At 35.8% G+C, this 12,413-nt stretch overlaps 1 protein-coding gene across 6 annotated transcripts in view; it reads right to left on the reverse strand.

The window, feature by feature from the left end:
* Positions 1–12,413, reverse strand: part of ORC5 (origin recognition complex subunit 5) — a 73,514-nt gene that overhangs the window by 35,700 nt on the left and 25,401 nt on the right. For all 6 annotated transcript variants that reach the window (XM_074574528.1, XM_074574339.1, XM_074574433.1 and 3 more), the window contains exon 14: positions 6,910–7,020. In XM_074574528.1, the coding sequence (XP_074430629.1) occupies positions 6,910–7,020 (111 nt within the window). The remainder of the gene's footprint in view (positions 1–6,909; positions 7,021–12,413) is intronic.

Raw genomic sequence — 12,413 nt, forward strand, 5'->3', positions numbered from 1 at the left:
CAAGAAGTCATCCCACACACTTACGTAGCTAACATTTGCCACAAACGTCTCAATTACTTCAGGTAAAATTTTCGCACTGACTCTACCTGGTTATCCAGAAAAAAGACAAGCATAACACTTTGGAAGTTTCACAGTAAAGGGGAAGTAAAGAAAACTGGTTTCAGAGAAGAAAAAAAGGAGACTCAGCAGGAACTTTCATTTTTCCAGCGTTTTGCTTGTTTTGCAAAAAAGACTAATGACAAGAAATAATCTACTTAACGGACATAAAACCAGTACAAGAGCACGTTCTGTATTTTTCACATACTCTGAAATAAAAATGGCTTCCACTAATCTTTTTGCTTCGTAATAAGGCCTCTTAGGAGATAGTGTAGCACAAGACACATTTTTAACCAGACCTTTTTCTCTGTAAACCCATTACCTGCTCACTTTTCAATAGAGAGTACTCTATATTAGTGCTAAACGCTCTAGTCAGGCCAGAGGTAAAACACTCCTATGAGCAGTCCCTGCAACAGCAAGGAAAGCTGGAACACAATACAAGAACAGCTGATCTAGCAAAACCGAGTCATTCTCATACTGCCAAGAGTTGTTAAGTGTAGAATGGAAAACTTAGTATTTTCAAACATTAACACAATCTGGGCTCGTAGAAGCAATTACAGTGTTTTTCACATGAAAAAACTGTTGACAGTATTCCTCTGCATCAAAGTTGCTACATCAGGGGGATCTAACACACTGCACTAACAGAATTAGTACTACAATCTCACGTGGGCATCCAGTGTCCAGAAAGGTTATGCCACAGTAAAAGCAAATCCTTCATCAAACAACTAGATAACAAAACCAGGCATCTTTCCAGCCTTGCAATCAAAATTTTACCATAGTTGGCAATGTACAAAAAAAAGGGCAGTTTAAATATCAAATTCTCATCTGAAAAAAGATACAAAGTAAGCTTCTAACACAACAGGCACAAAGAAATCTTGCAGGTAAATTGCCACATATTGTTCCCGTTTACATATATAATACTAGCAATTCTTTCATCTATCCAGGTAAGGCAGACAAGAAAGAAGACAGAAAGAAAACAAACCTCTCTGATTTTTATGCTCCAGGAAAGAGCACTTTCTTTTTTCCCCTTTAATTAAAGAAAATTACACTCATCTGGCTCCCTCCAGCTGGATGCATCCTATGTACATCAGTGTTTTTCTGTATTTCTAATACCATATTGGCACTTAACACACTATTCTAAATCTCGTATCTGCAGACTTACGCTAACTTCAGATAAAAAGCTCTTGCTCTGTGGCCAACGATTTGCAATACTGTTTATTATTTTGTCAGATTATAAAATGTTAAGATTGCTAACCTTCATTACAAATTCTTAAACATTTATAACTATGTCAGTTTTCAAATTTTTGGTACTCTTCAGAAAATTAAGATGCCTGCCTTAGATCCAGTATCAAAGAGATAATAAGTGTCTAATAAATGAAATGTAGATTATGATGTGTAAGATACCTGATGTGTCACCATATACCCACAGATAGAAATAGCCCTAGTAGAAATGTTTCCAAATGCATTATAACCAGAAATTAATTCTAACTATACAACTACCTGAAAACATTTGCTGAACATGAGTAACAGTAAAACCAAACCTGATTCTGAACTTAAATAGAGACCAAACTTTTTTAACATGACCCAGCAGCCTAACTTTAGTGCACTAGAGTGAAAATGCAAACAGAACTGAAGTTACTCATCAGTTACGTACTCAGTAATTCAGCTATCAGTATATTCTAAGAAGTTATCACACCCCTCTGCATAGACGTCTTTCCAAACATTCAGGGATGTATTAACAGGAATAAAATATGCAAAAGTATGCATGAGAAAGGGGTTAATTCCATTTTACCTAATATAGATAACATCTGTTACAGCTCAAAACTACAAGTAGATCTAGTCAATCCTCTTTATGAAAAGCATACTTCACAAGAAAGCAGAAGCAAGATAAAACATCTAGAAAATGAAAAATGTCTAGGAGACCAGAACTGATTTGAAGAAGCAATTGAAAAATCATTTTGGTATAGTAAAAAGCAAAATTTTGGCAAAAAATTCCTACTTACTGATTGTGATATGAAATTAACAGCCCTTGTCCCCTTCAACATAAAATGAGCTGATTTAATTTAAATCGGTGTTGATAATTCTTGCACATTTTGTGCATAAATTCTCTCATGTGTCCTATACTCAGGCACGTTTTTATAAAGAGAATAATGTTGTATTTCTGTCTAAATGTTGGAAACCTAAAATGAAATACTACTCTTCTACAAACTAGAACTGAGTAGACTCTTGGAACCTTTGCAAAACACATTTGCAGGTAAGCGTTATAAGTTTCTTTGTATCCCTTTGTTCTGTAATAATTGCACTTGAACACAATGCACATTTCATATTCCACACAGTGGGTCCACGTGGACACACAAATCATATTCCTGGTTGTTCCCTAAGCCCGAAAAAACATCAACTGCTGTACCTAGGTAAGGAAAACTCATGAGTTATCTGTTGTTGTAGGATGTATACCCCACAGCTGCACTGTTTTTAGCATTGTGTGAAAGTTAATTTGTATTTTTTCACCATGAAAAACATTAAAAACGATGTTTTATCTTTTAAAATACCTCAGACACATGCTTGACCTAGCCATATATCCAACCAGAACATGAACTGTGCAAGGTCTGTCCCAGGTACAGACCGTAACTGCCCAGTGGTTGTGGCAATATCATCTTCAATCTATTATATTATTACACAAAAGTGCACCTGAAGAAAAACATTTAAAGATCTTGTCCTCCGAAATGGTTGCAAAAATCAATAATGCTTTAATCTCTGTTATCTCTTGGTTTAAAAACCAAGCAAATAAATTCAAACGAACAAGTTCAGTGACATTACAGTAACACACATTGTGTTAAAAAACAGTATCATGACAAATTAGAACTACTAAGAAAAACAGTGAATATTCTGGAGGAAAAGGAGCACTGAACACTTCTCAGGTGAATATAGACCTATATTTCACATAGGTAGTGACATCAATAGTCCAAAATAAAAAAAAAAAACAAAACATATTACTTTACCTCCCTTTCAAACAATCCTCACTACATGTGTTAAAAATATATTTAAAAATAGCACAAAACCAAGAGAAATTTCCACTTTTAAGGAGGTAACTGAAACAATTTTCATTTGCAGAAGTGGAAATTGCATGTTTGGTTTTTTTCCCCTGGTGCTACTCCCCTGTACTAGTTAGTGAGGAAAAACAAAATGAACGACCCCAGTTCTTTCTCATGTAACCCAATTACCACAAGAAGTTACAGCAGGAAAAACTTAGTCTCATATCAATTGCAAAAATCACACTTCTGAAAGGAACGTGTTAACTTTTTGTTCAAAAAAAGTATGAGACCATTTTAAGGAGTAATTAACATTAAAAGGAAAAAGTCAGATTAAGATTCAAATTTTAAGTTGAAATTGTATTTAGTAAAAATGAAACATTTTCAGTAAACCCTAGCATTAAACAGAAAATTGAAATCTTGCTGCTTATCAGCCAGCACAGAAGTTTCATTTTTGAAAAGCTAATAACCAGAATTTTCATGTGAATAGAAATTATGCACAGAAACAAGAAGCAATAAGAAATATCACGAAATCAGCACCATGACGGATCTTAAAGCAGCTGCTCGTCCTTCTTGAATCTTGACTGAGGTTGTTGATCAACTTTAAAGCCAAGGCATGCTATTTTCTGACAGTACATGGGGAGAATTAGTAAGTATTTGGTTCATGTACAGCCCTTCAGTTTACAAATTAAAAAGCCCATAAAATTAATGTTGAATCAGTTAAGAAGCCAAATATTTGATTTAAAACATTTTAAAATTCTGCACAATTCAAGAATGATTTCCATGCTGCACACACAAACAAGAAAATAAAAGTTTGTGGTATCAAACAGCAAAATGTATTGATACTGCTATGGATAACCCAGCTTGTAAGTACTTACTTTATTTGAAAAATATATTTACGGAATAACTAATGACAAAAATCATTGGAATATCAATTTTTTTAAACTATTCAAGAAAAAAAAGGCAATTCAATATTATGCATAGATTAAGATACTTCCAAAATTTGCTGTATTTTATGTTACTTTATGTTAGACATTTCAAGAATTTTTAATTAAAATTTAATGTAAAAATTGTTTTCAGAATTAAAAATATTTTTTTAAAAATTTATAGAATTGTATTTTGGTATAAACAGATTTAATTTCAACTTCATTGCCCTAACCTGGTTAAAGTTCAATATAATATTTTTATGTCTTTATAGCTTAATCTGCATATATTCAAAAAATAAAGAATCACAGCTATTCTTTGATAACACTGCCATCTAGTGTACACTCTAAATAAGGATGAAGCATTTATTTGAATTTTTTCATTCTACAATTCAGTCTAAGGGGGAATTACACTCCATGTACAAACTATGTCTTCAGTACTACTTAGCTATGCATTGGAACAACAACATTTGTTCTCTTATCTGGAATACACGTTAAATATGCAGACATATTAATTTTGAAAATACACTGTAAAACTCTATAATATATTCATGTCTTAAATATATGAAGATGTTTTTGATAGCCCAAAATAAGAGAATATACAGCTAACATCCTACACACAAATTCTACTACGTAGTACTCCCAGTCTTGTCATCATCATTCCCTTTCACATTACTTGAATAAATTAAACTGAAATTTGCTCCTTGAGACTGGCTAAGTTCAAGCAAAGCTCTAAATGTCACACTTGCATTTGGACGGTCAATTGTTATGCTTCTTGGCTGTTCATTCATCTTATGCCTTAAAGGTTGCACTCTTTCCATCTTAAAAAAAATTGTTGAAAGATCATATTGAAGAAAGAGAGGCAGAGAGAAAGAAAGGCAGGCTTAAAACAAGAAGTACCCGTGTGGTGGATCAGCTGCAGATTTAGAGCACAAGTGAAATGAATCTGATCACTACTTGGATTGTATCTTCTTTTCTTCTTAGTTTCTGTAACAGTCTCATAAGACTCCATTTCTTACTGAACTAAACCTAGATTAATCATTGTTGATAAACTCACACCATTAAACAAGACAAACACCTTTTGCCTCAGTATTCTGAATTTCAGCTTCAATACTTTATGTCTTAAATCAAAAAGTGCACTACCTAGAGCAAAACACAAAACCAGCATCCTGTAAGGCAAGGAGTGTGACCAATACATTGACTGACAGACTTGATTGACAGACTTCCCAGTACAGTGAATTAAAGAATCGACACAACATTCATAAAAAAGCCATTATCTCAGGCTATATCTGACACTAGCTAGAAAAAAAAAAGTTAATAGATATAGTTGGCCAAATTTATGCATTTTCATGAACGCTAAGGTCCCTGTGTTCTTTGTACTCCAAAGTCGCTTTAAATAGCTACAAGGCTACAGCCATCATCCAAAGCCTGGTCAGAAACTGCCCGCTTCAACAACCTTTGGTGTCCCTTCATATGGCATTTGCCCGTGGGAAACTTCACATAGCTTTGAAATACACACAGAGTTTGGCTTGCTTCTGAAAGCACACTGAATTCTTGAGGTGCCATGAGATGACAGAAGAAAATCAAGAAACAAAGTACAGGATGCATAAACATGTCTAAACTTGATTTTTTCTTCCACTTCCTGAACACCTCTGGAAGCTAATCCATTGACCGCTCAAGGGAGTGCAGACCATAAGCTGAAAAAAAAAAAGCACTCATCTGATCACAAAAAAAGTAAATGCCTGTATTAACAGATTCTTGAGGTTGTTGCCTAATAATTCCTTCTGCTTCAGATCATATAACAACCTTTAACTAAAGGAGAGAAAACATTATGTGAAGGTGTAAGTTGCTTACTGTATCTGTAAAGCACTATTAACGAAGATATTCACATACCACCGATTAAGTAAAATACTACAATTTTCTAGCTCCTCTACTGCCTGATTCTACAATATGTATATTTATGATTGGTTATTCTACAAATCTGGGAGATGAATTTTGCCAAATGTTTGTGTGAACACTAAACAGTGATGATTAAAGCAGTAGCAAAATTGTTTAGGTATCTTGAGCATAAATTTCCTAGAACTTTACATGAATGCAGACATCAGATTTAAATAATCTTGGTTAAATTTGAGATCTAGCAAGGGAAGGTAGAAAACATTTCTGTAAATAAAAGCTAAGCACAACTGGAAAGCAGGAAAGAAACAGATCTTCTAAGGTGGATATGAAAGATCTAACAATCAAGTTGACAATAGAAAACTATCTTCACTTATACAGAATAGGTATCTACATTTGACAAAACCAGAGCTCTAGAGAAAACTCTAGATTTAATTCCACTCAACTCTATCGTTATGCTGCCATCTAGTGAAACGGGATGCTGACTCTCCTCTGCAAGACTGTTGAAGTTGGTCCAAATGCAAAACATTATCCCTAAGATACGCATATCACAGCAAACACCTTTCACCTGCAAATACCTTATTCTTCCCTCTGCTCCTTCTTCACAACTACATTTTTGTAACATGCATTAGAAGGTGACTAATTATGGCCATAAGACAGTGAACATTTATACACTTAATTTGTAACGCTGACAGACTTGAATGAGAAGCCGAAGAACTAATCAACACAGCTCACACTCCAGGTTCAGGAAAAAGTTAGATATTAGAAGGTTTCAGAGCATTACACAGATAAAATCTTGAATTCATAGCTAGTAATATAGATAAATATTACTCTGAGACTTAAACTTAAATTACTGTTGTGGTTGTTTTCTCATTTCATTAGAATGATGAGTTATAAAAGCTAACGTAAAACCTTTTAAAAAATTCCAGGCAGTAAAAAGGAAACAAAGAAAGTAAGTACACACTCACCTGGGAAAATATATTTGCAGTTGGTGCAACTCTGTTGTCCACAATACTATATAATATCGCTAACAATCTGTCCAGGGGAAATGGCTTTGGCCCAAGGAGGTGATTACTGGTCTGCAACAGAAAAAAGACTTTTCAATCCAACAGATATTTCCTGGAGCACCACAAGATGTTATTCTCACATCTTTTTAGTCTCTGGGGAGGCACTATAATTCACAGTAGACTTTCATACAGACTACTTATATATTATGGAAAACACTGAATACATGCCTATTGATCAAGACAAAGACATAGACCTAGAGCTCTATTTAACATGGCAAGAGTTCAAACTGCACAATAAATAGGAACATTTTTGAGCTGTAACAGAGGATCTGATGCCAAATTTCCCATCACTGGATTTATAGATTTACTTATCCTATTCAATTACCTTGCCCAATCTAAGGATTAAAGAGGAAGCACCATATTTTATCAACAGTAAGACATGTTAGGCTTCTCAAAAACACACATAATTTCTAGCTAGTGAAAAAAGAAATTTTAAAGGTTTAGATTTATTTTATTGTCTATGGACAGCCTATAACCCACACTACTCACAAAGAACTGCACATAACAGAACAACAGTATTTACAAATCTATAAAACCATTAAACAACTTTTAAGTACATTTTTGTGTTTTGCTTACTGAAGACAAATACTTTACTAGCATTTACATTTTAGAAAGGCATAAGAAGAGAAGATTCTGCTAAAGTATCTTTGTATCCACTTTCTTTGAACCATTTTATCCAAAGCCTTGTCTCTTTCTTTCACAGACGCCAGAGGTGCAAAGTCACAAGAAGAGTTCCTCATCTTAAATTCCATACTGAACTAAATCAATGGCTTCAGCAACACTGTCAGTACAGTAATGCACTCCCACTGCACTCTACAGAGATCTAGTGAAGGCAGTCTTAAGAACCCACTGGTAGATGCCCAGAGGCCAGTCAGCAAATCACTCTTCTAGGCAGCCAGAGAAGGTCCCCTCTAAACAGCGCAGGAGCTTTGCTGGCTGCTGTACTCGGACACCTACATTTGCTCGTCTTACCCTGCAAACTCGACAGGGCCATGAAGATGATTAAGGGATTGGAGCACTTGCCACCCCAGGAGAGGCTGAGAACACTGGGATTGCTTAACCTTGAGAAAAGATGGCTCAGGGGATTTCATGAAAATACCTGATACAAAATGTAAAGATGATTGAGGCAGACTCTTCTCAATAGTATGGGGACAACCTGGAATCCAGGAAACTGTATTTAAATAAAAGAAAAAACAAAACCAACAACCTTTTTTACCCTGAGGGTGGATAAACACTGCAACTCACTGCCTAGGCAGGTTGTGGAGTGTCCAACCTTGGAGATATTCAAAACTCAACACAGCATGGTCCTGAGCAACTTGCTCAAGGTGACCCTGCTTGAGAAGGGGGGTTGGACTAGACCAGAGGTCCTTGTCCACCTCAGCTCTTCTGTGAAATTCACTTTCTAAAAGCTAATTTAAAAAAAAACAATAAAATCAATCAACTGCCTCTGGAGGAATAAAATGTATTAACTGCTCATTTTTTTTCCAACAAAATTGTTGAGTTTTTTGTATTTCTGGCTGATATATTTTTAGTTTTCTTTTTCTCTTTTGCTTCCTTTATACCACAATGAAAATATTACCATTTTTATACCAAAACCAAAGAAAACATTTTTGATCAGGAAATTAGAAATGAGAACACTTGAACTTATTGTTTTACATAGGAAACGCCTTTACTACTATATTTCTACTGTCTTAAAATACACTCAATCATAGGATAATTCCAGCTGGAAGGACCTCACGAGGTCTCTAGTCAAACCTCTCCTGCTCAGAACAGGGTCAGCTAGGAGGTCTGGCCAATTTGCCCAGAACTTTATCAGTTCAGTCTTGGAAACCTCCATGGACAGAGACTGCACCACCTCTCTGGGGAACTGGTGTCACCGCCTGGCTGTCCTCATGAGGAAAAAGGTTTTTCTTATACCCAGTGTAAATACCTCATTTCAGCTGACGGTCTTTGTTGCTCACTTTCTCACCATCAACCACTGTATCATATAGTCTTGATCATCTCCTTGCACGTACAGGACCTACTGCTTTTAGGTTTCCCTTCTCCAGCTTGAACAACTGCAGTTCCCTCAGCCTCTCCTTGCAGGGCAAGTGCTCCAGCCCCTGACCGTTTTGATGTCTCTGATGAACTTGCTTAGGTTTAATTGATGCGTGTCCTGTACTGGAGGGGGGAAAACGGGACAGAGATGCAGCCCAAAGCCTGCTGAGCATGAGGGACCTTTTATTTTCTTTTAAGTTTGCATTTCATTCTATTTTGACATCCAATTACCTTTTTTGTAGCTGACATTGGTTTATTCTTACTAGCACAGCAGACAAAAGAAAGTTTGCTTCAAAATGCTTCCGGGAAAGGACACCTCTTTAATATACCACCAGCACCTCTATGGCATTAGTCATCAGTGAAACACAACCCCTCATTCTTCAGCAAGACAAAAAGCTATTTCCAGTACATGTTTTGGCTTTTCAAATCCAGAAGGTGTCCCCAAAGCTACCTCTTGCTTAACAAAGAAAGCAGCGTGAAAAGTATTTGAAACACATAGTCAAAACTTTAGCACAGCACCCTCTGAGAATGCAGGTATTGTAGAAGTTATGAACTGCCCTTCTGCTTCTAAATATGCCAGTTCTGTGAAGCATATTCTTTATTATCAACAGAAAAAAATCAACAAACATACAGTATACTCCAAGCAGCTAGCAAGCACAATTAGCAAGTAGTAATCTCTGAAGTTGTGTTTAGTATACAGTTACTTCGCAAGTTTCTTGTTCTTAATATTATCAGCTCTCTGCTTCGACAGAATACTGTTTTGAATTTACAAATTATTTGACAGAAATGCTTTCTTCTGGCAAAGCCAAGAGTTAGTTCTAATAGACTGCAATTTCTAGAAGCAACATTTCATTTTTATTTCTTTAGGAGAAATAAATTCCTGGAAGAGGAGGAATGGTTTATAAATTCCTCCAAACAGAACACAGCAAAGAATAAGATCTGTAAGAACCTTCTGCAAGGACCTCAGGCAAAATACTACATACGATAGTACTTATAAAAATCCAAGGGTCCCCTCATCTCCCTTCAAAACAAAGATAGCTTCAACCTCTTCAGTAAGTTTTATAGCTATTAAATTAACTGTGTGTGTCCTCTATCTTCTTTCCACCTTTGGCAATACACTCATCTAACAGTTCAAGAAGATTTTCCCCAGTTGACTTCTCTGTGCTCATGCTTTTCATCTACATTCTCAGAGTTTCAGGTTCCCACTGTTTAACTGGCCTAAGTCTTTCACCGTCCCACAACCGCAAGCTAAGCATTCACGTTCCAAAATTTCATGAACAATAATGTGAGAATCAAAAACGTTCTTTAAAGAGTAAAACCTTAACACAAACTAAATTACTTGCATAAAAGGGAGAAAGTTCTTAAACTCAGTTGGCTAAATTTTCAACCTTTTTAGCATATACTTAAAGACAGTCTGTACTTCTCACTTTTTTTAGTAGAAAGCATTTCTGAGCTTTCCTGATTGCTATACAAATGAAGCACCTTCAGTTGTAAACTAGAAATTCTGATACAAAACAAATCCTAGACTGAAGCTGAAGCAGATCTACCAGACAAACTTTTCCAATAAAAAAAGACACCAACATATCTGATCTTCCAACAGACTGACATCTGAGAAAGCATCCTGCTGCAAAAGAAGCTTCACGGAAAATATCTCACTTGTCACTAAACTGGAAAAATATTGTTCCAGGGCAGCCATGCAAAGAAACGCAACAAATTCTGCTGTTATCAGCAACAAGACAATTAATAGAACAATAAGGTCAATTTTTTCCTCTCATTCACAAGATTTACTTTCTCTAATAAAAAAACATGGCCTCTGGACTGAACACAGTTAAGAATCAAAAAACAGATTTCTTAGCCTGGCCGTACCTAAACTTTTAAGGATGGATTTATTTCATCTAATGTTAGCTTCCTGCCAAGTAGGTATGTACAGCCAAACTAGTTTCCTAAGTTCCCATTATAGTCAGTAGAAATCTATCAATTACAGTTTATGGTGCAATTCATCCGACTGAACATAGAACCTACTTTAGCATGAGACGAATCACAGCCTACACTTCAATGACTGCATCGGCTAGCTCTGCACTGTCTATAAAAAGACTCTAGCTTAGATGCAGGCAACCACTTGGAATTAGGTGAATCTGATCTGTAAATCAGTCTTTAGACAAGATCCTCTGAGTGAAGGTGTACTGATATAAGGCATCACACCAACTGAAGCAGATGAGTCTTTACTTATAACACTACATATTATCCCTATATTTCAGTCTCCCTCACTATAAAATCATAGTACCAAAATAGGCAAGTTTACATTTGGGTGATTGTAACTCTGTGTAAATATTTATAAAGGTTACAGTGTAGTAGAAGGAACATAGGTCTGGAATATCCCCTTAGGGCTTGCAGTCCTGTTCCCCACTCTCACAGCTACCATGCCTCAAAAACTTCCAAAACGAGACTGTGCTCTGACCTACAAGCAGTTTCAGTTTCTGGCACCAATACTTAGAGCAAAAGGGTCCTTACCTGTAAACGATAAAGTAACACATAACCAGAAAACCAGTGCTCCATAACAAGAAGCAAAGGTACTCTTGGAACGCCACAAAGTTCCCGTCCTATTCGTTAATCCCCAAGACATACTCCTGGTTTTTTGCATGCAATCAGAGTTCAGTGTAAAATGGTCAACTCTAGAGATTTTCTGTTAACCGTATTTGATTTACTAGGATTACAAAGTTCTAATTCTCTTCAAAGTAACACTAATTTTTAATACAACAAAGAAGTGTGAGAATTAGATCATTTGCAGTCTTTGAAGTCCTTCCTGATTATGCAAGCTACTTGTTACAGTTGGGCAACAAACAAGCTTCTTAACTGCACGCATGTCTGATCATGCTTTCAGATATCAGTTCAATGCTTAGGCTTGAGGTTAAATTTAACTGCTTTTCCTAACATATCAAGCCTCTGACAGTAAAAACTAGTATACCTCCACCAAAATCAATTATATTTAGCTGTTTATAACCATGAAAAGCTTAGTTAATAGTCTGATGGAATCCTAAACAATAGACAGGAGTCCAAGCTTCAACACACAAACTTAAGCTCTTACACCTCACTGCATTGTGGGGAACTAAAGTGACTTGACTTTCAAAACTACTAACCACCTATTACTCTAACATCTTGGAAGAACCACATACCAGAATTTCTCTCAATGTATGACATCCTTTAACTAGCTTTATTATGCACATTTTGTTATACACAAAAATAAGGCTTTAAGAAACAAAATTACGCTACAGTTAAACTTCAATGAAATGAAATGTGTGTATCATACAGAAATTTGTATCATGCGAAACAAATGAAATAACTGTTATTTATGCAATTCTGTTGTTTCT

This window comes from Larus michahellis, chromosome 1, assembly GCF_964199755.1.
Source record: "Larus michahellis chromosome 1, bLarMic1.1, whole genome shotgun sequence".
NCBI classification, from domain to species: Eukaryota; Metazoa; Chordata; class Aves; order Charadriiformes; family Laridae; genus Larus; species Larus michahellis.